The following is a 24,908-nucleotide window of genomic DNA, read 5'->3' on the forward strand; positions in this document are numbered from 1 at the left end:
GTGCCAATCTTTAAAAAAATAATAATAATTAGCAATAGTGAACATTCTGGAATCTCAATTATTTAATTTCTTTTTTTAGCATTAATGCTTATGTTTAATTAAGCTATACAGCCATGCCAAATGGGAAGGAAGTATGTGGTGACCATTGCAACCTTCTTGGAAGGGTACAAAAGAGGTACAAGGCGAGCATCACACTATGGTTCATTTCTCATCACTCAGAATGAACAATATAATGATTCTCTTCCACTTACTCGCCTTCTAGTTTGAGAGTATTAAAACATGACTCAGAATCTTATTCAACTATTAAGAGATAGCCGGCATCTCTAAGCACTTACAGAACAGGCTGTTTCTATTCAACCCCAAACCCACAGCTTTAAGCATCTGATACCAGGATGGGAAGGAAGGTAAACAAAATAAACCTGCAAGCAGTCATTGACTGAGATTTTCATTATAAAACATCACTGCAAAAGTCTGAACAATTTTAATTATGAAATCAATGAAGTTCATTTTCAAGAGATTATTTCCAAGGGTAGAAAGGAAATATTTAGGATTGAAAGCTCAGATTACTCCAAACTCTGAAGTATTAACGAAGTGCTTCCAAACTCCTGCGGCCCAGAGACTGCTGCTGATTCCAAGAGTTTAAAATAGTAATGACAGCCCTTGGGTGGCTTCCCTTATCCTGAAAGTTCAGAAGCCCTACTTAGAAAAGTCCTAGAGAGCTGGGCAAGGGCTACCATTAAATGGCCTGAAAATAATAACAGCCCAAGCATAGTTGTCATTTAGTGAGTGCAGCTTTTGTACTGGTCACTCTGTGAAGTGCTTTTATTTATCATTTCATTTAATTTCTACAACAATCTTATAAGATAGGTTATTATCCCACCTACAAGTCTGGAAACTGATGCTTAGTAAAGTTAAATCATCTACCCAAGTTCCCCTGGCTAGTAAATGGTGAAGAAGGAATTTGAACCCAGATAGCCTAAGTTATACCAACAAAAAGAAAAAATAGATGAGGAGAAAAATGGAAGTCTTCTTTATATTCAGCTCTCATCATTTCATATATCTTTCCAGAACCTTCCATGGTTCTTTGTTGCCTCCAGAGCACTCTAGGATCTTATACTTTGCCCCAAAACCCTTCTTTCTGGCAGAAATTATCACAAATATGAATTAAAAGAACATTTTTCTTACTAAAATTCCAACAGAAATTTTATATCTGGCCAGGTTCCAAATAGAGGCCTGTGATTTTTGGTTTTACATGACTACTCTTCCTTGAATTAAAAATACCGCTTCCCTGAGCATGTACCTTGTTCCAAGGTGCACTCTCCTGCCACCCCTCCACACTCTGACCCTGACAGCTGCTGGGTCCAGATGGAAGCTCTCCCAGGGTTAATCACCTGCTTACCCTTCTTCCGCATTAAGCTGGCTATGCAGGAGCCCTTCTGAAGTCCTTTACCCTTCCCGAGATTTAAATTTGAAATTGAGATTTACCCTTTTGCTAAGAGTCCTTCTCAACTTTCTTGTGCATTTTAACATGGATCATGACCTGAGGCTTACAGCCAATGATCCGGCACAATGAAACCCAAGATAGGGTCAAGGCATGTCCAAATCTCCTGTGGGAAATTCCCAAAATAACTGTGCCCCTCTCTATTCGCCACTAAGAATCACTGCTCTGGGGAGCCACATTTTTTCAGAGGACCGGGTCATACTGCTCAGGTGTATTGGAGTGGGAAAGTTAGCATGTATTAGTGAATGCTCCCTGTGTGTCCAAGACTTGGATAAGCACTTTACGCTCATTATCTAAAATGGATATTTGCAAAAAAATCCATTGTTTTTATCAATGAGAATCCCCATTATAACTGAGAACTAAGGCTTGGAGAAGTTAACTAACATGCTGAAGGTCACCCAGCTATTAAGTGAGAGAGAAAAAATGTGAACAAATGCTATCTGAATCCTGTGCCCAAACTCTTAGCCACAATGCCATGTGAGGCACACCCTGGCAGAAATTAGCCTTCTTAAAGTAGTGCTGTGTGTCTGGTCTCTGCACTCTGATATCAGCACACTGACTGCAATAGCCAGAGTCCACCCAGCACAAGTCTTTATCACAAGAGCCATAGGAGTTGTGAGGATGGCAGAGAAATTTATTGAGAGTGGCCGAACCCATGCTGTGCCATGAACACTACAGCACTAAAATACTGTTTAACTTAATCATCATTATATGCATGGAATATGAATCGTTATTATATTCATAAAGATTATAAAGAGCTCTAACACTCATTTTCAGTTCTTCTAGAACTGAAATATACCAAGTGGGTGAGCTTCAGACTGCTCTAATCTGTAATTCTTCCTTTCCTTGTACTGTCCAAGCTCTGCTTGGCTCTTGCACATTCCACCCTGATCTGGTTTCTCGTTCTCCAGCCCTGTGAAGGTCATAACCTTGAAGCAGGGCTTGATTACCATTTATAGCAGTATTTACCAAGCTGCAGGTTTTGACCCCATTCCTGAGTCATGTGATCAGTTTAGTAGGTTGTGACCAGATTTAAAAATACAACAGAATAGAATTTAATTGAATAGAAAATATCATGGTATATCACAACGTTTCACAAAACTTTAGCCTAATTGTATGAAAACATGTAGAGGTCTGTATTTATTACATCTGTGGATCAGGGCCAAAAAAGTTGGAAAAATACTAATGCACAAAACACTGTCTCTGCTTATATGCTTATTTCGTCAGTTTTATGTTAAAAATCTTAGAGTATTTAAAGAAAGTCCTTTCCTTTCAATTGTCTTTGTAATATGCCTACCATATTAGTTGCTTTGTTGTTAAGACCCACAGGCTTCCTTGGTCACCACTTCATAAAGACACAGTCCCCTGGCCGTAGCATCTCAGTTGCTTTCCTGTTTTATTTTTACTTATTATTTATTTTATTCCTTTGATTTACGTTCTTTATGACAGATCTGGGAGACCTCATATGCTACTTCTTATTTCTGAAGGTATCTGTAGTATTTTGGGCATGGTGTCTTTCTTATAACAGTCACCTGAGATGCCAAGACAATACTGAGGACAACAAAGAAAAGGCAGAGAAAAGATAACAGTGAGATGAGTGGAAAGAGCAAGACACAAGAAGCAACATAGGCATGATTTCCTGTAAAAACCACATTAGAGGCTAATCCCACATTTCACTTGCAGCTGGTTGAATATAGCTCTAATGTACATCGTGGGATTTAGCCCCAGTCCATTCCCTGAAGTCTTTCCTTACTGTTAAGGAAAGTGCTAGTACTTTAACAATATGGATTACTGGCTTTCTTATGCCTGCTAATATTAAAAAGCCACAGTGTAAGTATTCCAGAAGCCCTCTTTTCAAGTGCCTCTTCACAGGCCTGAAGCCCCTTGTCATTCACCATACGCGTGATGATTTTTTTCGTGTTATCTCTCTCTAGCAAGAGCTGTAAGTAACCAATTGTGACTGGTAACTATCATTCTTGAATAAATCACATGAAAGTCTGTGTGCACTTCTCAGATATCTTTTACGTTACTGCAGCAAATGGAACACATAATGCTTGCACAGTTCTTGAGAGAAATCTCTGTCCAAACACTGTGCCAGCTTGCTATTTATTGCTGCTACCTAATAGCAGATAGAGACTGGCCCAATGAGGTCACCTCAAATGAGGTAATGGGGTTATAATTGGATGTCTTTACTGACAATCATTTCTACCTTATAACTGGTCAGAAACTTTCCTGTTTGTAGCAGATACTTTCTGGACCAAATCTTCTATCCATTCTCAAAATGGGTAGAGATAGGGGAGGGTATTCATATCTGCTCAGACACATGAGAAAAGGAAATCTCACAAGGAGGAAGAAGCCAGAAATCAGTACAGTAACAAAATGGCTGTGTACTATTGTTTGGAGCAGAGAATTAAGACAGCAAAATAACTCTCAGCTATGTTTCTAGATATCCTATAGGCCTGCCCATCTAGCACATTGCTTATTCCACTTCTACCATATACCCAAAAATGTCCATGCAAAAGCTTGTACATGATATTCATAGCAGCATTATTCATAATAGTCAAAAAATTAAAGAAACCTCAAATGTCCATCAACTAAAAAGTGGATAAATAAAATGTGGTATATCCATACAATGGAATATCATTCAGTGATAAAAAGGAATGAAGTACTCATACGTGATACAAGGATGAACCTTGAAAACATCATGCTAAGTGAAAGAAGCCAGTAACCAAAGACCACATATTATATATATTATATATATAATTTCATATATATTGTGGCCCAGGAAAAGCAAATTTATGGAGACAGAAAGTGGGATAGGATTGTCTAGAGTTAAGATAGGGCAACAGATGGGGAGTGACTTCCACTGGGTATGGAGTTTCTTTCTGAGGTGACGAAAATGCTCTAAAATTAAATTATGGTGACGGTTGCACAACTCCATAAATAAACTAAAAATCATTTATTGTACACTTTAAATGGGTGAATTTTATGGTATGTAAATTATATCTCAATAACAGTGTTTATATATATATATGCCAAATATGTTTTTATATATATATATGCCAAAGAAAGAAGTCACTCTCTGATTTTGACAAACACCATTTTACTAGGACCTACTAAAGGAAAAACAACCTAGCCATTTCTAAAATGAATGCTTTCCTAAAAGTTAGTTCTAAAACTGGCTCTTTTTAAATGAAAATAAAAAAAGAATTTAATAGTGCATCTAACCCCCGTCTATAACATAAGCAATTTTTAAATTTCAAAAGTCACTCATTCTGTTTAAAAAGAAAAGCATTTGACTTCCTGACAGTGTACATTGGTATCAAGTGTAACCCAAAGGAAAACAAAGTCAGCCATATTCAAAGGGACCAAATTTTCCCTTCACAGCCCCTTATTAACACATTGGCAGAGAATTGTTATTGGGTATGTAGCAAAAATCCAGGTTGTATTTTGGTGTTTTCCTTGTTAGTACAGTTCACTAAAAGTGGCTCCTGGGGGCAAGTAGGGGGTAAGAACAAGAGGCAGGAAGAGCAAGGAAGAGGTTTAAACATCTAATTATCACTCTTAATGATGTTACCTAGAGTCTCTGCATGAGATTCAGGTTACCTCAGAGCATCCAGACACCATAAAAACACACAAGGGTTTTGACTCTAGGAGAAGCACCTTCTCCTAGACTGATGTCCTCCTCCCAACCCCCAAATAATGGAAACAAAATTCAGGCCAAGCAGTATGTAACCACTAACACAGTTTCAAAGGACCATGGGGAGAAAATTATCTTTTAAAACCAATCATTTTCTTCTTATTTTAATTCAGGTTGACTCCCTCATACCACCCTGTGGGTTCATATTTTAAATGTGCTTTGCATATACCCAAGAAAGGTGGGGATCTATGTTGGTTGCAGAAACTTCTGGCTGTCTTCATTATTCTTCAGGAAGGACCTCTTAATGGTTCTGCCCAAGCAAATATCATTTGATTTTCCTCTAACATGATATTACAAGTATCATTCTTTGATACTGAAAAATTTACTTCAAAGTGTGTCCTCCAGGTAAAGAAGCTAGGTTAGGGCCTCAGTAACTCTAAGCTAAACACTGAACAAGTAGTGAAGAGACTGAAAAAATGAAAACCAAGAAATGCAAACTTTGCTACCATTCTTGCCGTTAATCATTAGTGGATGACCTTAAATTACATATCCTTTTGGAGTCTCAGTTTCTTCCTTGGTAAATTGAGACACCTGGACTAGAGGTTTCTTCAGATAGAAAGTTTTCTTGACACCTTTTCAGACTCCTTTTCTCCATCTTACGCTTTCCCTGTTCTCCTCACTTGCCTTTTGCTCTCACCCTCTGTAGGTGGCCTATATCTGCAAGGATATAGGGTGAACGAGCAGATCCTTAGCTTCAAGCAATCAGTAATTGAACTCAAACCTCCATCTGAAGAGTTCAAGACTTTCTATTTCTGTGCAGAAAATAAGACAGAAAACCAACGGTAAGTCAAGGTCTGCATATTTCTTCTTCTTTATCTGTCCTGACAAGAGCCTTCTTAGCAAAGGCTTATCCTTATTTTTCAACTTCAACTCCACATCTTCAATTAAATCTCTTCCTTTCTTTGCATAGTCTCCATAGTTAATATTCCCCAGGATATTTTTTTTCTTTCAATGCATAGATGATTCTTCCAGAAGTATCTTTTTCAAATGAAAAAGGAGTCTCCAATTCTTCCCAAGGCAGTGGCTGACTCAGGCTTCAACATAAAAAATTCACTAAGACCGTAACCTGTAAATATTCTAGTTTATTAATTCACAGATTTGCTGTTTCACCTCCCTTCACATAACTCTTATTGATATGTCCATCTGAATCTGGTCAGTTGTTTGATTTTGTTAAAAGTCATTGAAGGACATAGGACTCACCTATCAAATTCATTATGTTCAGTATCCAGCTCGGCATGCACTAATGGGCATCTGGTTCATAATTTGGTTCTGGAAAAAAAAAAAGCAGGAAAGTTAACAGAGACAAAACCATGGAGCAGAAATGTTGTCTGGTACCTAGAGCATCCTCCATCATCTCTCATGTCTCGCTGACTTAACTCCTATCTCTAAGACATCCAGTGCCCTCATCTCCCATTCCTACCCTCAGCTACTTGGTGACCATCTCTCACCTCATTTAGTTGCTTTCTCCCAACTCTCTGGGTAAAAAGGATCTAATAGAGAAATTCACGGTAATTTGTTAAAACAGAAGACATGGTAAAATTTCCAGGGGCATTTGCAAGAACCAGATACACTATTTTAACCCAAAGAAATACAACTCCAAAAGTAGAATTTCAGGATCTCCAGCAAAATACCATTTGGGGAGAGGCGAAGGGATCTCTCTAGGCCTTCTCTCGTTATGTAAACCTTGCCTGTTCCACTCCTTACTAAGCATAGGCTAGAGTGGGAGGATAATGAATATAGAATTGCTAGATATTTTGCCAAGATCTTCTTCCTTGGGTATGTGCTATACAATCTGGGTGGCAGTTTAAGATAGTTCCTTTGAAGGTGAAGCTCCAGCTGGCATATTAGTAAAAGGGTCAGTGAAATAGAGTTAACTCCTATCTGATAAAATCCACTGGCTTCTCTAAGAGAGGAGGTTGAATAGTTGAATCTCATTGCCAAACTCACGAGTGGATATTATCAATAAGACACAATATTGAGTCACTAGAAAAATATTTCAAAGCATAAGAGCAGAGTTTCACAAAGTATGGTTATTGGAACACTGGTTCCACAAGATACCCTACTCCCAAAGAATAGTTAAGTTTAGGAAATGATCCAAATCATATTCCACACTCAGAGAAACACAAAGTAATTATTAGTGTTTCTGAAACACTCTGCTGGAAAGAATCCTGGTTAACTCTGCATAACTCCCACTACCTAAGCTTATCTAACCCAAACCATTTTTCAAAAAAATAACATCTGTTAACCATCCCCTAGAATAAATGTTATGTGTGTACATTTTGCAAAACATCATCCAAGAAAATGAAAATTAGGGAGAGGAGAAGAGAGTTAACTGGAGAGCTTGCTGTGGTTAACAGTAATGCAGAAATATTTTGCCCTAATGGCAATATTTGATTACTATATGTTTGATCAACTAAATTTTAAATAGACGCAGTAAAATACTACTACTAATCTTAAAATCCATGTAGCTCCATTAGTCCCTATAAACAAACATTGTACCCTCTTCTGATCCTATTATTTACATCAACATAGTTTTACTTCATGGCTACCATTGTGTATTTCACATTTGGCATTTTACTTGTTTGTTCAATCTGAAACCCAAAAAGCATGGTTTACCTTGTTAATTTCAAACTAAATAACCAAGAGAAAAAAATACAATATAACTTAAAAGACTTTGTAACATTTCATTTCCCTAGAGTCCAACAATTTTTTTAATCACCTGTCCTGCACTGTTGTTTCTGCAGCTGGATTACAGCTCTGAAAATGTCTATCAAAAAATGGCTTCCTTTGCATCAGGCTATTCAAGACTTCATGAATCGACCTCTAGAGGAGACCAGAATGTGAAAGAAATCCTAATCTTAAGAGAAAGGACCCACAAAATCATCACCAGCTAGTTGTGGGAAGAAACAAAAATGTTTATTATTATATAGCTTTTCAAATGAATGTTCCTCCAAGATGCTAAAACTTTGTGATAAGGTGATAATTTTGTTTTTGAACCAAAGCACCAAAATATAATGTGACATTCAGCTAATACAACTTATATCAACATTATTAACACCCCATATTTTCCCCTTCAGGCTGCATATGTTAGCATCACAATACAGTATGCCCTGGGAGACTGGCCCCATGGCAGAGTGGTTGGGTTTGCACACTCCACTTTGGTGGCCTGGGGTTTCACCAGTTCGGATCCTGAACGTGGACCTAGCACTGCTCATCAAGCCATGCTGAGGTGGCATCCCACGCAGCACAACTAGAATATACAACTATGTACTGGGGAGCTGTGGGGAGAAGAAGAAAGAAAAAGAAAAAGATTGGCAACAGATGTTAGCTCAGGTGTCAATCTTAAAGAAAAAAAAAAAATATATATATATATAGTATGCCCTGTACCCCTGTCTTTTGAAAGCACAAATACAGTAAAAGTTGCTTTGTTTTATTTTCTCTTTGATATTATTTGCTAAATGTTCCACTCTTTGCTTTGGTTGTAGGCTTCCTAGAATGCCTATAGACCATGATGTGGGAAGACGATATTTGGGAAAATTAAGATCATAGAAATGACGTGGCTTAAATGATGAGTAAATAATTCAACTAAACAAGGTCCTCTCTGTTAGGTCATCTTCATTCAACTGGCCCAAGTGCTTCCCAGGACTTCCTAGATGAAAGAAAATAATAACAATTATTGGTATAAAAATAAAATAGAAAAAGAATTAAACTGAATTTAGGGGAGAAAACTCAAAAGCACAGGTCTTATTATTACCTGAATTATTGCCTGAATATCTGTCACACTGCAAGGGGAAAAGATGAAATAAATCAAGAATATCCTGCTCTTGATCCTGAAAGTAAAATTCAGAAGAATTCAAAAGTGGATTCTAAGCATTGACTTTATTTCTCAGCGGCACAATCCCAATGTGTATCCAGGATGTTGTGATGGGTTTGGAAGCCCCATGCCTTCATGAATGGAACATGGAACACAGATTTCAGGGAGTTCAACTATGAGATTCAAGTGCTCTAGAGCAACTCAAGATAACAACAAATTGAAATCTTGTCTTTTCATAAAATAATAGTATTTCAGAGCTCACAAGGACCTCACAGCTCAACCCCTCTTTTTTGTGGCTCAGGCTCAGGGAGGTAGATGCCTGCTGAAGACCACATAGGTTGTTAATGACAGAACTGGAGCTGAATCCAGGTCTTCCTCTCTCCATCCAGTGTTGATTCCACTTAACTCACAGCCCCTCATTGTGCCCGAGAATATGATGTGGTTTCACAGAGATAATGCAACCATCCACTCCCCAAACTTGTTGAATACTTCTTGTCTTTGCCTGAGAACTGAAAAACATCTATTCCAGCAATAAATCATGTTTATATTTCTATAGTCTCATGGAAAGACTTCATGTTAATTCAAATTATATCCTTTTCCAGAGAATCTTAAATGTGAAAAAGATATCAAAATTCATGCCATTTTTCTTATATTCTTCACTTCCACCACCCCCCCAAAAGACTGTGAACTCTTTGAATAGATGCTACAGCTTGCAGCTGTCGCTCACCACAACGCCGATAAAGGAGGCTTGTGAGTGTGTGAGCATGTGCTAGTTAGTTCCCATATTAAGAGAAGCTGCCTAAATGAACTCATGCCCAAAAAGACACACTGTAATACTCCGACCAACTTAATACCATAATCAAAAATATTCAATTAACAATAACAGATAGCCCTCTGTTCTGACAATGGTCCTTTTGTTCTCCCGGTATTTGCTATGGTAATAATGAGGTCTTTCAGCAGGGGCATCATCAGTAATGTCAGAAACCTGGAGCTCATACATCCGCTCCCTGGCAGAGCACTCTGCCTTTCTGGAGCCCCGCCATGGAATGCACAAATTGTGCCGTTACCAGGCAGCCAGCTAGTGACCACAGCCAACTGTAACACTGGCACGGAGCTTTCTCCTGAAGGAGAAAAACAAAAGCAACTACCTCAGTAAAATGTGAACACAAGTTTCCTTGAAGCAAGCACTCACGTAACTCACTTGAAAGTGAAAGGTATCAATGTTCAAAGATCAGAATCACTCTTCAAAAATCACTGTTGTTATTCCTGGAAGGTTCTAGAGATCTAAACAATCCTGGAAATTATGAAAAAATGTTTGTGCGTGAGCATTTTTATGTAGAAAGGGTTCTTAGGTATATATGATTCTCAAGGGATATGTGACCCAAAAAGAAATTTTTAGTTCTCAGATTAAGAACATTTCCCAAGATCCACAAGGTTTCCATCTCCAATTGATAGACTAAGGAAGGGAAAGTACAGGACCAGCCTTCTAAATGTACCCTATCTGACTGCACATTTTAGAGTTAGCCTACCTTTTGGCAAATCAAGGAGAGCTCCCCATGAGCCCAATGGTCAGTTACTCAATAAATGTTCACTGAGCACCTACAGTGGGCCAAGCACCGGCTGCCACCAGGCTACAACCATTAAGGAGAGGCAGAAAAAATTGTTCAAAGCATTCGCTCTGCAGCCACATAGCCTGAGTTCAAATTCTAGCTCTGTCACTTGCTGGCTGTGACCTTGGGCAGGTTCCTTTAACTCTCCTTGCTTTAGTTTCCTCATCTATAAATGGGGATAATTATAGTATCTTCTCATGTGTTTATGACAATTAAATTAACAGTGTATGAAAACCACTAGAACAGTGGGCAGCCCAGTGAACTCTCAATACAATTATCAATATCATCAGCAAGCATTGTCAGCTGGTTATATACAGACATCGCATCTCTGTGGACAGCTTCAGAAGGAACACATCTCATCTCCTTTACCTCGCTACCTGCAGCTGGAGAGGATGGAGGAGAGATCCACCAAGGTTTCCATCTTACGTGGACTTAATAGAGAGGGCCAAGTATAGGTTCAGGCTTTCTGGGTCATATGCAACATAATATTGCCAATTTAGATCCCCAAGGACTGGCCTACAGTTGTCAAAACTCTGCTAGCCCAATGTCTTGGTAAACTTGGAAAATTTTCCATCAGCATTCCTAGAAGCCCAAATTGTTCTCAGAAGATCCCTGTGGGACGTAAGTAGTCCAACTCCAATTGGTCCAACTCCAATTCTTGTTCTGCCTCATCTGTTGATTTAATGTGCACACCATAAGGAAAACCCCTGGACTGTTCTGTACTTGGGAATTACATTTATTGAAGATAAATTAATAAATACCAAAGAACACAATGATTTGTTCCCTTAAGAAGGGAACACTAAAAGCAATCAGTCTATTTCCTTCTTTGCCTCACCCACTCAGCCTGAGAAAATGAACTCAATGAGCCATTGCCTCCAAACCACCTCTCAAGCTTCCTTCTGGTTTGAAACAAACTTTCCTTCCCCTACTTTTGAGAAAAAAATACTTTCTCCATAGAGGTTTGGCTAACATAGTAGAATTCTATTTTCTATTCTAGTCCACCCAGCAATCATTTAAAACCCACGTCAGAGACATGTCCATAGCAGGGTGTAAAAGCTAATGAAACTATAAAGCATATTTTTTAAAACTAACCACTGTATTCTAACAATACCTTACATCTTATGTATACCATATTTATACATGTATACTTTTGATCAATAAATATCCCTTCATATGTTTCCAAATCTACCTTTTTAGAATGGAATGCATTCTTGATCAGAGAATTTGTATTTCAGTGACTCTTCACAGGCTATGAATACCCAGGGTGCATAAACAAGGTTCTGAATAGACTAGTGAATTATTTGATCAATCTTTGGAAACAGAATGGGAAGGATCTCGTCTCTGTATTTATTAGTTTGATGACTTCAGGGAGGTAGGAATCTGTCTATCATACTTATTGTAGTCTCTGAAGCTAGCACAATGTCCAGGGAGGTAGGAATCTGTCTATCATACTTATTGTAGTCTCTGAAGCTAGCACAATGTCCAGCATATATTAAGCCTTCAATACTCATATAGTAAAAGCATAAATAAATGAATTCAATATATTGATCTGATCATACAGGAAAATTAAATCTGCTAATTCTGAGTTTAGATTCTGAGTTGCATCAGAATTTTAAGGATTGCAAGTTACAGACAGATTTTGAAGAAAACTTAAGCATAAAGGTATAATTATGAAGTAATTGTGGGCATCTTATGGAAGCTAAAGGCAGGAATACACATCAGAGGCAGTTTCAACGGGGATTGGAGCATAAGAGGAAACCCAAGATATCTATCTTCTCTCTCTGCTCCACTACTCGTTGTGCACCTGCATCATTCTTTTTTCTCCCTGCAAGTTGACTTTAGTTGATATAGAGAATGAATGCATGAATTGTGAGTCAAAAACCCAATGACAGTCACAGCCTCTTAACAGCAACCACAGATGAAGATTACCTAACCTGCATATTCGTACAGTCTACAGGCAGAAGATGGAATAGCATAGCCTTTGTAGCAATTGTATCTAGGAGCTACATGTTAGGGTGAGCTACTCTTCATATCACCAATAGCAGCAAGGGCCTACACAGCAACACTTATGTGAGAACCAAATTCAAAAAGGGAGTTCCCCCCTTACCAAAAATGAGATATAGGAACCTTTCTAGTTCAAAGGCACTTGCCCCCATGTAAAGATTAATTCTGCCCCCTCCACTCTGCACATGCTTGAAAGCTGAGTTATCTTGGATGATGGGACCCAGAATGATAACTTGACAGCTGCTGTTCCAGTTGAGCTTCTATCATTTTCCATCAAAGAATCTTGAGTGATTAGAATGACCATATAATTTAGCTCCCAAATCAGGACATTTTAAGAGAAGACACTATTAATAATTATACTGAGAAAACGGATGTAAGCAGAAAATATCTCAGGCAAAGTGAGACATATGTAATTTTACGAATAATGTACAAACTGGTATTCTCTGCTTCCTCATCCACGTGGAAGAACATGATTTTAGCTGACAGTTTCAAGTTTGTATGTTCTAAGGTCCAGCTTCCTGTGAGAGTAATTTCTTTCTTTCAATACCAGTTCCAACAAACTGAAAGAGACCAATTACTCATGACCAAGGAGGTGGGTTTACATTATAAGAAAATAGACTCTGGAGGTTCTGCAGCCTTAACTCTGTGTTTGTTTGGAGTGTAGTAGATGGAGGAAGTGTTGCATTTCCAGAAAAATGGAGTTTTTGGGAAAGCCACTGTTGGGATATTATCCTACTTAAATAAGTTTAATGGTGTGGAGGAGAACTAGCAGCCAAAGAATTCCCATCAAACTGACTATAAAGTTTAATCAATCTGCTATAGTACCATGGATGTTTGCATAAGACATGAGATTCCTGTGTCAGAGACAAAGGACTTTATTACTTACAGCAAAAGGAACCACTGCCCACCACTGTTAAGCTATAGCCTATGACAATGGTTCTAGCTTTGTCATCAACTAGCTGTATTGCCTGCAAAAAGTCATTGGCTTTTCAGATATTTAGTCTCCTCGTCTTTATTTTTGTGCTATGCAGATCTAGCCCTAAAAGAGATTTCAAAATTAGTTTACTTAAGCAAGAGTTCTTGAGAAATTATCATTTTCCTGAGCTCATAAGAGAATAGTGGAGTCAATTACCATACACTTTAAAAAGGTTACTATCTTATTCAATAAATTGCAATGTAGTTTGTGATGATGAGGAAGGTTTAGTATCCTGTAATTAAAATTATAAATATACAACAAGAGGCTCCTTTTGGTGGACATTGTTCAAATAACACTGGATTCAAACTTGACCTTTTATAGAGCTCACTACTGTGTTAATGTAGCAAGTAAGCCATGAAGTGTTACATTGTGAATGTGAGTATGAAACAGGAGCTCTCTTGGGTGAATGCCATTAAACCACACCGAATCCTTTATTTTGCTAAAATCCTCCTCTCAGACAAATTTCCAACTGATTATACATATTTGTCCTTTATGCTTCATCAGTTTCTCTACTTGTAGTTATAAATAAAAGATTTTGCTCAGTGAATCTGTTGAATTGTAGTTACTGTAATTATGACTTTATTTTTAAAAGATCCATGCTGTATTTTTCTATGTGGTAAAATAAATTAGAATTTTTTTTTGAAATTTTACTCTATTCTTTGCAGCAATGTAAGGTAATATGATCCAATAGTTTTGTTCTACTTTCATATGGACTTCTCATTCTAGCTGTTCTCATCTTCCTCTGAAGTGTTAATTACATGCAAAATCTGATACTAATTGGACCAATAAAGTTATATATAGCCCTAGCTCTTTCAGCCTGATTATATATACTGTGAATTAGTTAAATTCGAGAATTCCACAAAAATATACTGATATGTTTTCAGGGTTTTTTCCCCCTTATTCTCATGAGAACATTTTGCTGATCTTTTGAAAGGAATTTGTGTGTGCGTTCGCGTGTATTTTCATCCTTTTTTTTTTTCGTTAATCTTTCATAGGAATTCCTAAGCCTGAAATAATACAGACTTTTAAAAATTCTATGACATGGTTTTAATTGGACAAAATGTCCCTTGATATGCAGTAGCAATGATGGAGGATCCCCTTCCACTACAGTCCTGAAAAGAGAAGTATCATTAAAAATTGGAGGTTCCTCTTTTCTCCTACGGTGCCCATTTTTCTGTTCATAACTGTGGTGCGTTTACTTCAAGAACTGTTTATCCCTGGTTTCAAATGCAGTAGCAGCTTAGAATCATGTATACATCAGTTCACCTAAAGAAGTTGTGAGCGCTAATTAATGCATTCCTGGAGAGGTAAAATTTCCAACTTTTTACTGAGAATAAACAACCATGCCATGTCAAATAAGATCATGGCTCAATCATGTCCTGCTGCAAAGTCTAAATGATTCAGAAACCAAGTAAAATAAATGTAGCCACCTGACAAACCTATATGGGATTTTTTTTTCTATGAACATGGGTAAAAGCAGTGATAGGCTATCATCCAATTGATAGATACTCAATTTGCCAAGTAAACAGTTATGACCACAGCACCCATATATTTATGCAAAAAATGAAGTTAGTTTTTAAAATGTATTCAATTTTTTTAGCTTCTGGGATCATTCACTCATCCGTTCATTATCAGTATGTTTCTGGCCCTGGAGAGCAGTTGTCAGTTGCATAAGTGTCTCTGTCCTCATCGAGGACTTGACCTTCTAGAGGAGGAGACTGGCAGTAAACTAGCAATATAATAAGTCAATGAATTAAATAAGTACAAAAGGCGGTGAGTACAAGGAAGAAAATAACCAGCTTATTCTGAGAGAGAATAAAAATCATAATGGTAGTCAGATAGGATGGGCAGGAAAGGTCTCTCTATTAAACTGAGACCTAGAAGATGAGGAGAAAGCTCTTTGGAAATAGCCGTATTTCTGTTGGAGCAAAGAAAACAAGTGAACAATCAGGAAAGAAGCTGCAGATGCAAAAGAGTTTGCTGGTCATGGAGCAGGAGCTCTAGGGGCATAAGCGGCCAAGGGAGATTGAGTCAGACTGGCAAATAGACTGAGCTCAGTATGGAGATGAGGTAATAATGGATACCTGAGCGCTTGGGCTTCATACCATCACTGAGGTGAACTGGGAAGGCAGGCATGATTGAATTAATTATAATAAATTCTTAGTTAAAAGTAAGCATTATTCTAGCATGGAGGTCTCAAATGTTTTGCTAGGTGGTATGGCATCCTAAACCAACTGACCAGCTACTGAAGCACCACTCTTCAAATATGTCATGATATAAATACTTCATCATCATTTTCAACTAATTATAATAGTTTAAAATGAAATAGGATAAATTTGCATGACATTTCCTTGACACGACCTAGTCCCTATACCTCTTGGTAGGCTGAACATTCAGTGAGAGTAGAACTGGGTGCTCATGGAGTCATTCCCCAGCACACCTGGAACTTTTACCACTGATAAATACACTGTCATAGCATAGTTTTAGGATGACAAAGTGTTGTGTGTTAAATCATTTTTTGTTTATCCTGCAACTGTTTGGCTCAGGTGATCATTGCCAACACTAATGAGTCTTCTAATAGGTTAAACACCTTCATGGTTGAGTTAGCTTTGCTCTCTTCCAAGGCCTCAAGTTGTATCCCTAAACCTGCCAGTTTTCTCAAAAGATCATTTTTGTTTGTTTGTTTTTTAAAATTCTCTGCCATTACAATAATAATGGAAAGCATAAGTCCTAAAATCATAGGTCAACTGTTTTGACCTATGCAAAGAACATTCAGTACATTCTTTTGCTATATGTAAAACACTTGCTTTGTACTGAAGCAGAGACATAAAAAAGGTGAGTGACTGGGGCCAGCCCGGTGGTGCAGTGGTTAAGTTTTCACATTTCACTTCTGTGGCCCAGGGTTCACCAGTTGGGATCCCGGGCACAGACCTATGCACTGCTTGTCAAGCCATGCTGTGGGAGGCATCCCACATATAAAGTAGAGGAAGATGAGTATGGATGGTAGCTCAAGGTCAGTCTTCCTCAGCAAAAAAGAGGAGGATTGGCAGCAGATGTTAGTTCAGGGCTAATCTTCCTCAAAAAAAAAAAGGTAAGTGACTTGCTGAGATCATAAAGAAAAACTATGATGAAAAAGAGAAGCGAATACCCAGCCCTGATGGTAGAGAGTAAGGAGATTCCAATTTTCTTAAAAATAAAACCTACCATATGATCTCTAACACGACACAGAAAGAACTACCTAGCCATATATCAGTGAATGTGTTGGAACAGGAGGAGAAAGGCTCAAGGTAAGCAATTCATTTGAAGCTTCCATCGTCCTTGAAAGAAAGAGTGAAAAGAGAGGGGTTTTTAATCTTCATTTTCAAGGTAAAGAGACTGGAGTCTGCTGGAAACCGAAAAATCTAGTTGTCTGGAGGTTACCCAAGAATAATGGAATTAGAGACACCAGCTCCTATACAACATAGGAGAGATGTTACATGAGAGATGTAACAGGAGAGGCAGAGATTTACTTAGAGACTCAATGGCATAGCAAGAAACTCCAGTAAAATATAGAAACAGTCGAGAGAAGAGAGAAGAGGATGACCCCCAGAGAAATGCCGTAGATTTCCTTTTACACTCTCCTAAAGAACTGAAGTCAATTCATTGACATAGAACCATAGGTTGAACCTTGTCAAACTGAGAGCTCAGTTATAAAATGGTCAGTTCCTGATGTGTCTAAAGCATAATGACCTGGTCACTAAAGCAGGAGTTCTGCTATGGGAACAGCTGTATTACTTGTTATGACAAGATACCCAAAAGTTAATTTTCCTCAAAATTCAAAGGCTACTTACCATTGCATTGAAAGTTTTCCATAATGACACCAAAAAGCGAGAGCAAGAAAACACTCTGAATTTTGGATAAAATAGATTCTACTGGCCCCAGTGGAAATAATGGGTGAAATAAAATATATTATTAAAATAATTTTGCCTGTTTCTTTTTAGTTTTTTAATGTAGCTACTAGAAATTTTTAAATTAGATATGTGGCTCATTATATATTTATATCAGACAATGCAGAGCTACAGTTTCCATATGGTACTGATAAAAAGCAAAACAAACAGCAATGGAGACATGCGTGGAGCCCTCTTCCAGGAAGTCTTGGCTGGAGGCTGAGCACGGTCACACAGTCTTTCTATCACTACGAAGCTGAGATATGGAAGGCTACACTTTTCTAGGTGACTAAGAAAGTAGGAAATCTGTGATTCTACAAAAGTTAATCCAGAGAGCTATGAAATAAACTATCCATGTTGGAAACTATGAGGGCATTTAAAAGAACAAGAGAAAAGGGGCTCAAAGAATTGCGGGAATAGTTCTCATTCAGATAGACATACCAAAGATAATCAATGTGAGGCCTGTATAAATTCGGATGTAGAAACTAAAGTGAGCCACACTCCAGAATGCATTTGTAATCTTGCTGTAGGCATACATCCACCTAAACCAATCCCAACAGAGAGGTTCCCTCTGTGGCATACTGAAGATTAGCTTGCTGTACATCTATTCCAATGCCCTTCTTGTATTTCTTCCCATACCACAGAGCAAGAAGGCTGAAGAGTACATCTCCCAGACTCTGTAACAGCTTGGGTTCCAGATGTGATTTTTGTTAGATCAATCAGAGGCACAAATTCAAGACTTGAGTTTGGAACTGAGTGCGTGGGTAAAGAGCAGAGCAGAAGCATTCATGTTGCAAGCTTGGTTCTCAAGCTGATAGCTGGAAGGGGAGAACTTCATTTGGACAGGCGGCTCTCTGATGGTGGCCAGGAGCAGCTCCTTGGAAGCTCAGTTTCGCCAAGAAGATTTGGGAGTTGTTCCTAGAGACTTAATCTAATATCTGTCTCTTCAGCTACAAAATGTACACAAAAATGGTACCTGTCTTACAGGCTTGCTGTGAGGAGTAATGAACTAATGCATAAAAAGGATTAGCACAAGGGTTGGCACCTTGAGAGCAATTAATAACCGTTAGCTATTATTAGAATTTTAACATTAGCTCTTAGGATTTGAATTCAGGGTTGATCATGGAGGAATTTTGCATAGCAAGTGAGATTTTAGCCAGAGGGGAAACTGACTAAGGTGTCCTCCCGTGAAGAATCAACAAAATTTCCTTAATCTGAAGTCACGTGTTAAAGAGAAATTGGTGAAGCATCTGCTTCTATAGAATCTTGAGAGACAGTGACTCTTTCAAGCAGCTAAGAGTAAGAGATCTGGACTAGAGGAACCTGCCACATAGCAATATTCCAGGAAGCTAATTACCTGGGACTGTTCAGGAAAACGTGTACAGATGGAAGGGCCATAAATAGAAACATCTCATTCAAAATAACACAGAAAGCAAAATAAACAAAAAATTCTTTGCTGCTTAGTTATTGTACTAATGGAGAATGTTAAATGAAGGTTGAACTAAGTTATTTTCTAAGACTTCACTGCTGAATTCCTTTGCAGAGGGCATCACTAATTAATTCTTTAAATGGCTATTCAGCTTCCCATGTGCCAGGCACTGGGGGTAAAATGCCAGAAAGCGAATTGGTGGCCTATAGTTGAAATGGTGAGGGTTGATAGGAGCTGAAATGGGAAAGGAATGGGGTTTGAGTGGAAAGTAATCAATCTGGAGAGAGAGTTCTCAGGGTGGGTAGGAGTCAGTGGCGTAATACTGCCCACAAACAGGAATCTTCACTTTGCACTCTACATCAGCCTTCTTCCACATTCCCTTTTACCCAAGAGAGAATCAACAAGCAGTCTAGAAGTAATGTTATGAGCTGCTTGGGAAAAGCCAGGGAAGCAACTTTAATTTTTTTAAACAATCTCCAATTTACAAAACAAGTTATGAGTATTGTACAAAGAAATTTATTCCTGAATCATTTGAGAATAATTCGCTGACATGATGTGCTATCACACTCAAATACATTGGTGTGCATTTCCTACAAACAAGGACATGCTGCTACACAACCACAACATAATCATCAAAATCAAGAAGTTTACACTAATATATTCCCACCATCTAATCCTCAGACCCCATTTAAGTTTCATCAATTGTTCCGATAATGTCCTTTATAGAATCTACTTCAGAATCGTGCATTGCATTTAGCCGTCTCATCTCTCTAGTTTCCTTCCAAATGAAACAGTTCCTTGACTTCCATGAACTGAGCATTCTTAAAGATTACAGGCCAGTTATTTTGCAGCATTTTGCTCAATTTTGGTTACTCTGATATTTTCTCATGATTAAATTTAAAAATATCACAGATGTAAAGTTGTACTCTCATTGCATCCTACCCAGTGGAAAACAATCTCAGTTTGAACCATTATACTAACGTTCACTTTGATCACTTGATTAAGGTGGTGTCTGCCAAATTTCTTCACTGCAACCTTATTCTTTATTTCCCTGTAGTTAGTAAGTAGTTTGTGGAGTTTATCAGAGTTGAATGGTATAAATCTCAAGATTGACCCTCAAAAACAAAAACGAAAAAAGACTCGCACCAAGACTCATCATGGTGAAATTTCTAAACACTGGGGATAAGAAGACCCTAAAAGCTTCCAAAGAGAAAAGCTAGGTTGCATACAAAGTAATAGGAATTAGAAGAGAATCAGATTTCTCTGTGATCTGGAATTCTATATCCAGCCATGTTATGAATCAAGGGTGAGGGTGGAATAACAATGTTTTTAGATTGGAATGACGACTCAAAAATGTATTTCTCATGAGCCCTTTTGTATCAATCAGGAAAGGCCAGCTTGCAAGCAATGCCAAAATCTCAATTGCTTAATACAACAAAGGTTTCTCTCTTGTGTACTTAGAATTTTTGTGAGTACAGGAGACTCTTCTGGTCAACCATCTTCCATGGCAATTTAGCAATCTAGGCTTATGTTTAGTCTCATGACCTTCTCAACACAAAGCTTCATCCATGGGTAAAAATAATGCTTTGGCCCAAACTGGCACATGTCACTTCTACCCACAGCCCACTGTCCAGAAGTGGTTAATGACTTACATATCTGCAAGGAAGCCATGAAGTGTCACAGTCCCATTTGTCCAGGAAAGGAGGAAAACTGATCATGGAGAGGTACTAGAAGTATCTACCATGTTTATTTTAGGAAGCCACTGTGGGATGTGCTTAAGCAAAACAAAATAGTTAACCAAGAAAAGAGAAAATGTGAGATCCAGAAAACAAAGATGCTACCTCATCAGGCCTGGAAAGCAATCAGTCCAGATTCAAGCAGGAGCATCCAGGGCTCTGGGAAAGAGGGCACGAAGGGAGAAAAAAGTGGAATTGATAGACCATCTGATACGTGTGGGGATTTAGAAAAAAGTTCATTATCAACCGCAATAGAAAATATTAGAATTCATTCTTAGAAAATGCAAATGAAAACGTAGTAATTGGGGAAAATGAGTTGTATAAAAAAGAAATTGTACTTATGTTCACTACTGAGCTTAGCAATAACATAGTTTACCTGGTCATAATAATGTAAATATTGACTATTACTTAAAGCAAAAATTATTATATAAAAACATTGCACTAGGAATGAAAAGAAAGGGGGTGTAAGAGAATTAAATACTCATAAGCCTGTGTCAGGAAGTCAATATTTAACATCTGAAATTGGTAAATCAAGGAATAAACATAGTATGTGTATTGTGCAACCATTTACATTACCCCTACCGTCTCCTTTCTGAAGGTATTGTCTGCCTCCCAGGCTGGGCCAACTCCCCTACTCCCAACCTCCACCACTTTTGCCAAGGTTCCCCAACTGGCTGGATGGCCCACATACCCTATATGTTGAGCCTGTCCATGCCAAGTCACCACTCCACTCCTGGATTTCAACGGAATGCAACACCACAGGGTATGGGATCAGGCTTCTGCAGGGGCCACCACAGGGCCAGATGGCGTGATACTGAAGTATAGAAGAGTTAGCTCCCCATGGAGTGAACTCTGAAGGAAGGGAAAAGGGAGCCAAGAGGAAGCCAAGCAGATAAGCTTCCCTTCCTTTTTCCCCTCCATGCAGTATTTAGAGGTAGGGTTACTCATCTCAGCCCATGTGGAAAAGCCCACACGCTGAGCTGACACGCTTGCTTTGTACCCATCATGTATGGTATTGCATGGCACTGCTTTGTAGCTGTGCTTGCTTCACGTCCCTTTTTCCTTCCCTTCATCTACCTGGGCTTATACCACCCAAAGAAAGTATCAAAACATTAATCCCTGCATTAATCTGTTTTTAGAAGATCTAGACTAAGACGGCATTTATTTTTAAGTATAGAGATATATACGCAAAGAAATATAGAAGTATTTACTCAAACGAGTGGGACTACAGTCTAGGGAGGGTGAGACAAAAGATTATTAATTTCCTTTATAGGTCTTCTGATATTACTGATTTTTAAAACTATCTCTGTGTATTATTTCCATAAAATAAAAATTAAGAAGAAAATATGTGATGAGTGCCATTATATGCATTTAAAATTGCTCACGTATTTTTCATGAGTTTTCCCCATAGATCAAAGAAACAAGCTAACAATTATTATAGTAGTGTTATAGCAATGTTGCGTCTTAAAACTCTGCATTCACACACATTTTATAGATTTTTCTAAAAAAAAAACCCTTTTATAAAAAGTGAGAGAAGATGTCACCTTAAGATCAATATCTCCTTGCATCCTGTTTAAAGTGCTATATTCTTGAAACGGCAGAGAGTGCTTTATGGCAGAATAGCAATAAGTCAATCTATAGACTCATCTTAATGAATTATAAAGGAAAGAGAAGGAGCTAAAAAAAGAAACCATTTTATTTTTACACTGACTGTCTTTTGAAAAATGGAACTGAGGGTGGAATTACTGATTTAATTAAACCACTCAATGCTTTATTAAAGTCAATATGGCCTAGTGTTCCTGTGCCGCCATCAGCTTATCAATAAAACCTCATATTTGTTTTTGCCAAAGAATTCATACTTATTATTCGATGTGCCTATATTACAGAGCTTCTAATTGTTTTCAGGAATCATATACACATTACATTCCAAAACCTTTCCATTAGGAGATCACAAAATTCTACTGGAAAAAAAAAAAGTCAGGTTCTGAAGGCATGATTTATTCAGCTTGGTTACTACTCACCATGAGGAGCTCTGTTTCTGCTCTATTCAGCGGAATATCTGCTCAGCTTTTACAGCATAGGAGGGACTCAAGATCACCAGTGCAAAACCCACTTGGGGCTGATGTATTCAGCAGGAAACACTGAAGCATCAAAGATAATTTTCTCACTAAAACCTGTTAGTTCCTCCCCTTCCTTTCGAAGTATGTCTTTTCTCATCCCAAATTTCCCCATTTCTGTATCCAACATAAATCACTGAACATAAGTTACTGAAAGTAAATGGCCAGTTAAGGAAAGAGGAAAGTGGATAAGGAGATACCTCCAAGATAATCTGCAAATGTGAGCCTATTTTCATTTGAAGCATTGAGATTAGATGGAAACAGACTTGGCAGAGAGAGGAAGAGCATGGCAAAGCAAATCCAAAGAATAAAATGTGATCCAACATGCATGCATTTCCTGCCGCCCTGACATCCCCCATGTGGCTTCATTTCTATACCTTCACTTGTAAGACCTAGGACGGTGTGAGACCATAGACCAACAGTCAGTTACAGAGGCCATGTCTTCAGGCCCATGCCAGTCCTATTAGGATTTTGCTTTGGTCTATGTATTGCTAGAGGGGAACTTTCCAGACAAAAGTTGCCTTTTAACCAGAAACAAGTATTTGCCCCTGTATTGCTGGTGTCTCTGTTCACAGATCAAAGCCTCTGTGGGTAGGTCATGTTCCCAAACTCTGTTAGGGCGATTGTCTTCCCTAGCCCCTCATTTAACAAGTTTTGCATTATTTGTTTTACAGGATACTGACCAACTGGTTTGACTGACTTAACGTCATTGAATTGCTTTGTAATACATATGTGCTTTTGACTGTCCCACATTACTCTCTTTGCTCATATTCTCTCCACTTCACCTTCTCCTCCACCATTTGTCCCTTCTATGTTTTTTTCCCACCTTCAGTCCTCTGTCTCAAGTGTTTCCATCTCCTTGTTCCTTCCTTGATTATGGAATATGGATTGGATTCTTTTTCTCATTCTTCCCTTTGCCTGTTTGCTTCTAAGGAATACCTGGTACGGAAATAGACCAGTGTTAATACTGGCATTTTAGTATACTGAACATTAAGAGATATAGATATCTCTTCAGAAAATGATCTTTTTTCCCCAAAACACAGAAAAAAATAACACATATATTCCTACCACCCCATCCCAGAATTAATACATTGTAATATTGAATTAATTGCTCCAATATTTTTTCTGTGTGGATAGTTTTAAATAAAACTGCACAAGCAATTTGTGCTTGCATTCTTTTAAGGAAACAGGGAACAGAGGGAGGGAGGGAGGGAGGACTAAAGTTCTCTTTGACAACCAGCAACCTCATTTCTCATTTCTCCTCTTTATTCTCTGCCCCAAAGGCAACTCCCCCACACCAGGCAACCAGTAGCACAATATACATAATTTTTTCAAATTTTTCATACTTATATATGTATCCAGAAATAACACACTGTACATATCCTTATGCCACTTGTTTTTTTACTCAACATTAAGTTTTTCAGCTCTACCCATGATGATGTATATAGATCTAGGGCACTGTCACTCATATCTTTGTCAAAAGTCCTCTCACTACTTGCAAAGAAAATAGCACTATTCGTTAAGTATAGGGACGACCTCACTACCTCTCCCCACAATAAGTCCCCTCATAAATATACTCACCTTCACTGAAAAATGGAGCTTACTTTGGCAAATTCGTAGAAGGTCAACTTTACAGTAAAGTCCAGATTTAAGACCAAAATCAAAAGCTTTCCTTCGGAAAGTTTAAATAATTTTATACTTGAAAACAGCATTTCTCCAGCTGGCTAAATTAAGGCACTACGAAAGTTCAATCCAAGAATACTCCTTGGCTTTGAATCCATTGCTTTTTCTTGCAGTTGGAAATCAGACACTTTTTTTTTCCCCAAAAACTCTTGCCAATGTGTACTTTCTTCTACAAGAGTTAAATAAATGTCAATAGGCAAGCCAGCTCCCTTAATAATATTTCCTTCACTCAGATGATCTATTTTGGTTGAAGTTTTGCATATAGAGATGCACTCACTCTTCTTGACACATTTCCAGAAAATATGCAAATAAGGCTCATATTCTTCTAAAGCTTTTTCCTCCACTAATGTTCAATGTGTAACATTCCTTCTCCCCACTGCCCTGAAGCCTCACTGTCTCTTTATTGTGATGC

At 38.1% G+C, this 24,908-nt stretch overlaps 2 protein-coding genes and 1 long non-coding RNA gene across 3 annotated transcripts in view; 1 reads left to right on the forward strand and 2 right to left on the reverse strand.

Moving 5' to 3' along the window:
* LOC103567424 (uncharacterized) overlaps positions 1-8,237 on the forward strand; it is a 61,230-nt gene extending 52,993 nt beyond the window's left edge. Inside the window, exons 6-7 of the mRNA XM_008544082.2 lie at positions 5,848-5,983; positions 7,946-8,237. Of these exons, the coding sequence (XP_008542304.2) occupies positions 5,848-5,983; positions 7,946-8,045 (236 nt within the window). The 3' untranslated portion in view covers positions 8,046-8,237. The remainder of the gene's footprint in view (positions 1-5,847; positions 5,984-7,945) is intronic.
* MACIR (macrophage immunometabolism regulator) overlaps positions 1-24,908 on the reverse strand; it is a 169,392-nt gene that overhangs the window by 1,427 nt on the left and 143,057 nt on the right. The window contains exon 4 of the mRNA XM_070571319.1: positions 6,402-6,470. Coding sequence (XP_070427420.1) covers positions 6,420-6,470 — 51 coding nt within the window. The 3' untranslated portion in view covers positions 6,402-6,419. The remainder of the gene's footprint in view (positions 1-6,401; positions 6,471-24,908) is intronic.
* On the reverse strand, positions 8,373-23,755 carry LOC139075343 (uncharacterized). The gene is made up of 3 exons (XR_011525655.1): positions 23,640-23,755; positions 8,956-8,983; positions 8,373-8,850 (listed from the first exon to the last, which is right to left on the reverse strand). It is a non-coding gene; the product is annotated as an uncharacterized lncRNA (long non-coding RNA).

The sequence above is a fragment of the Equus przewalskii genome, chromosome 13, assembly GCF_037783145.1.
Source record: "Equus przewalskii isolate Varuska chromosome 13, EquPr2, whole genome shotgun sequence".
Taxonomy (NCBI): domain Eukaryota; kingdom Metazoa; phylum Chordata; class Mammalia; order Perissodactyla; family Equidae; genus Equus; species Equus przewalskii.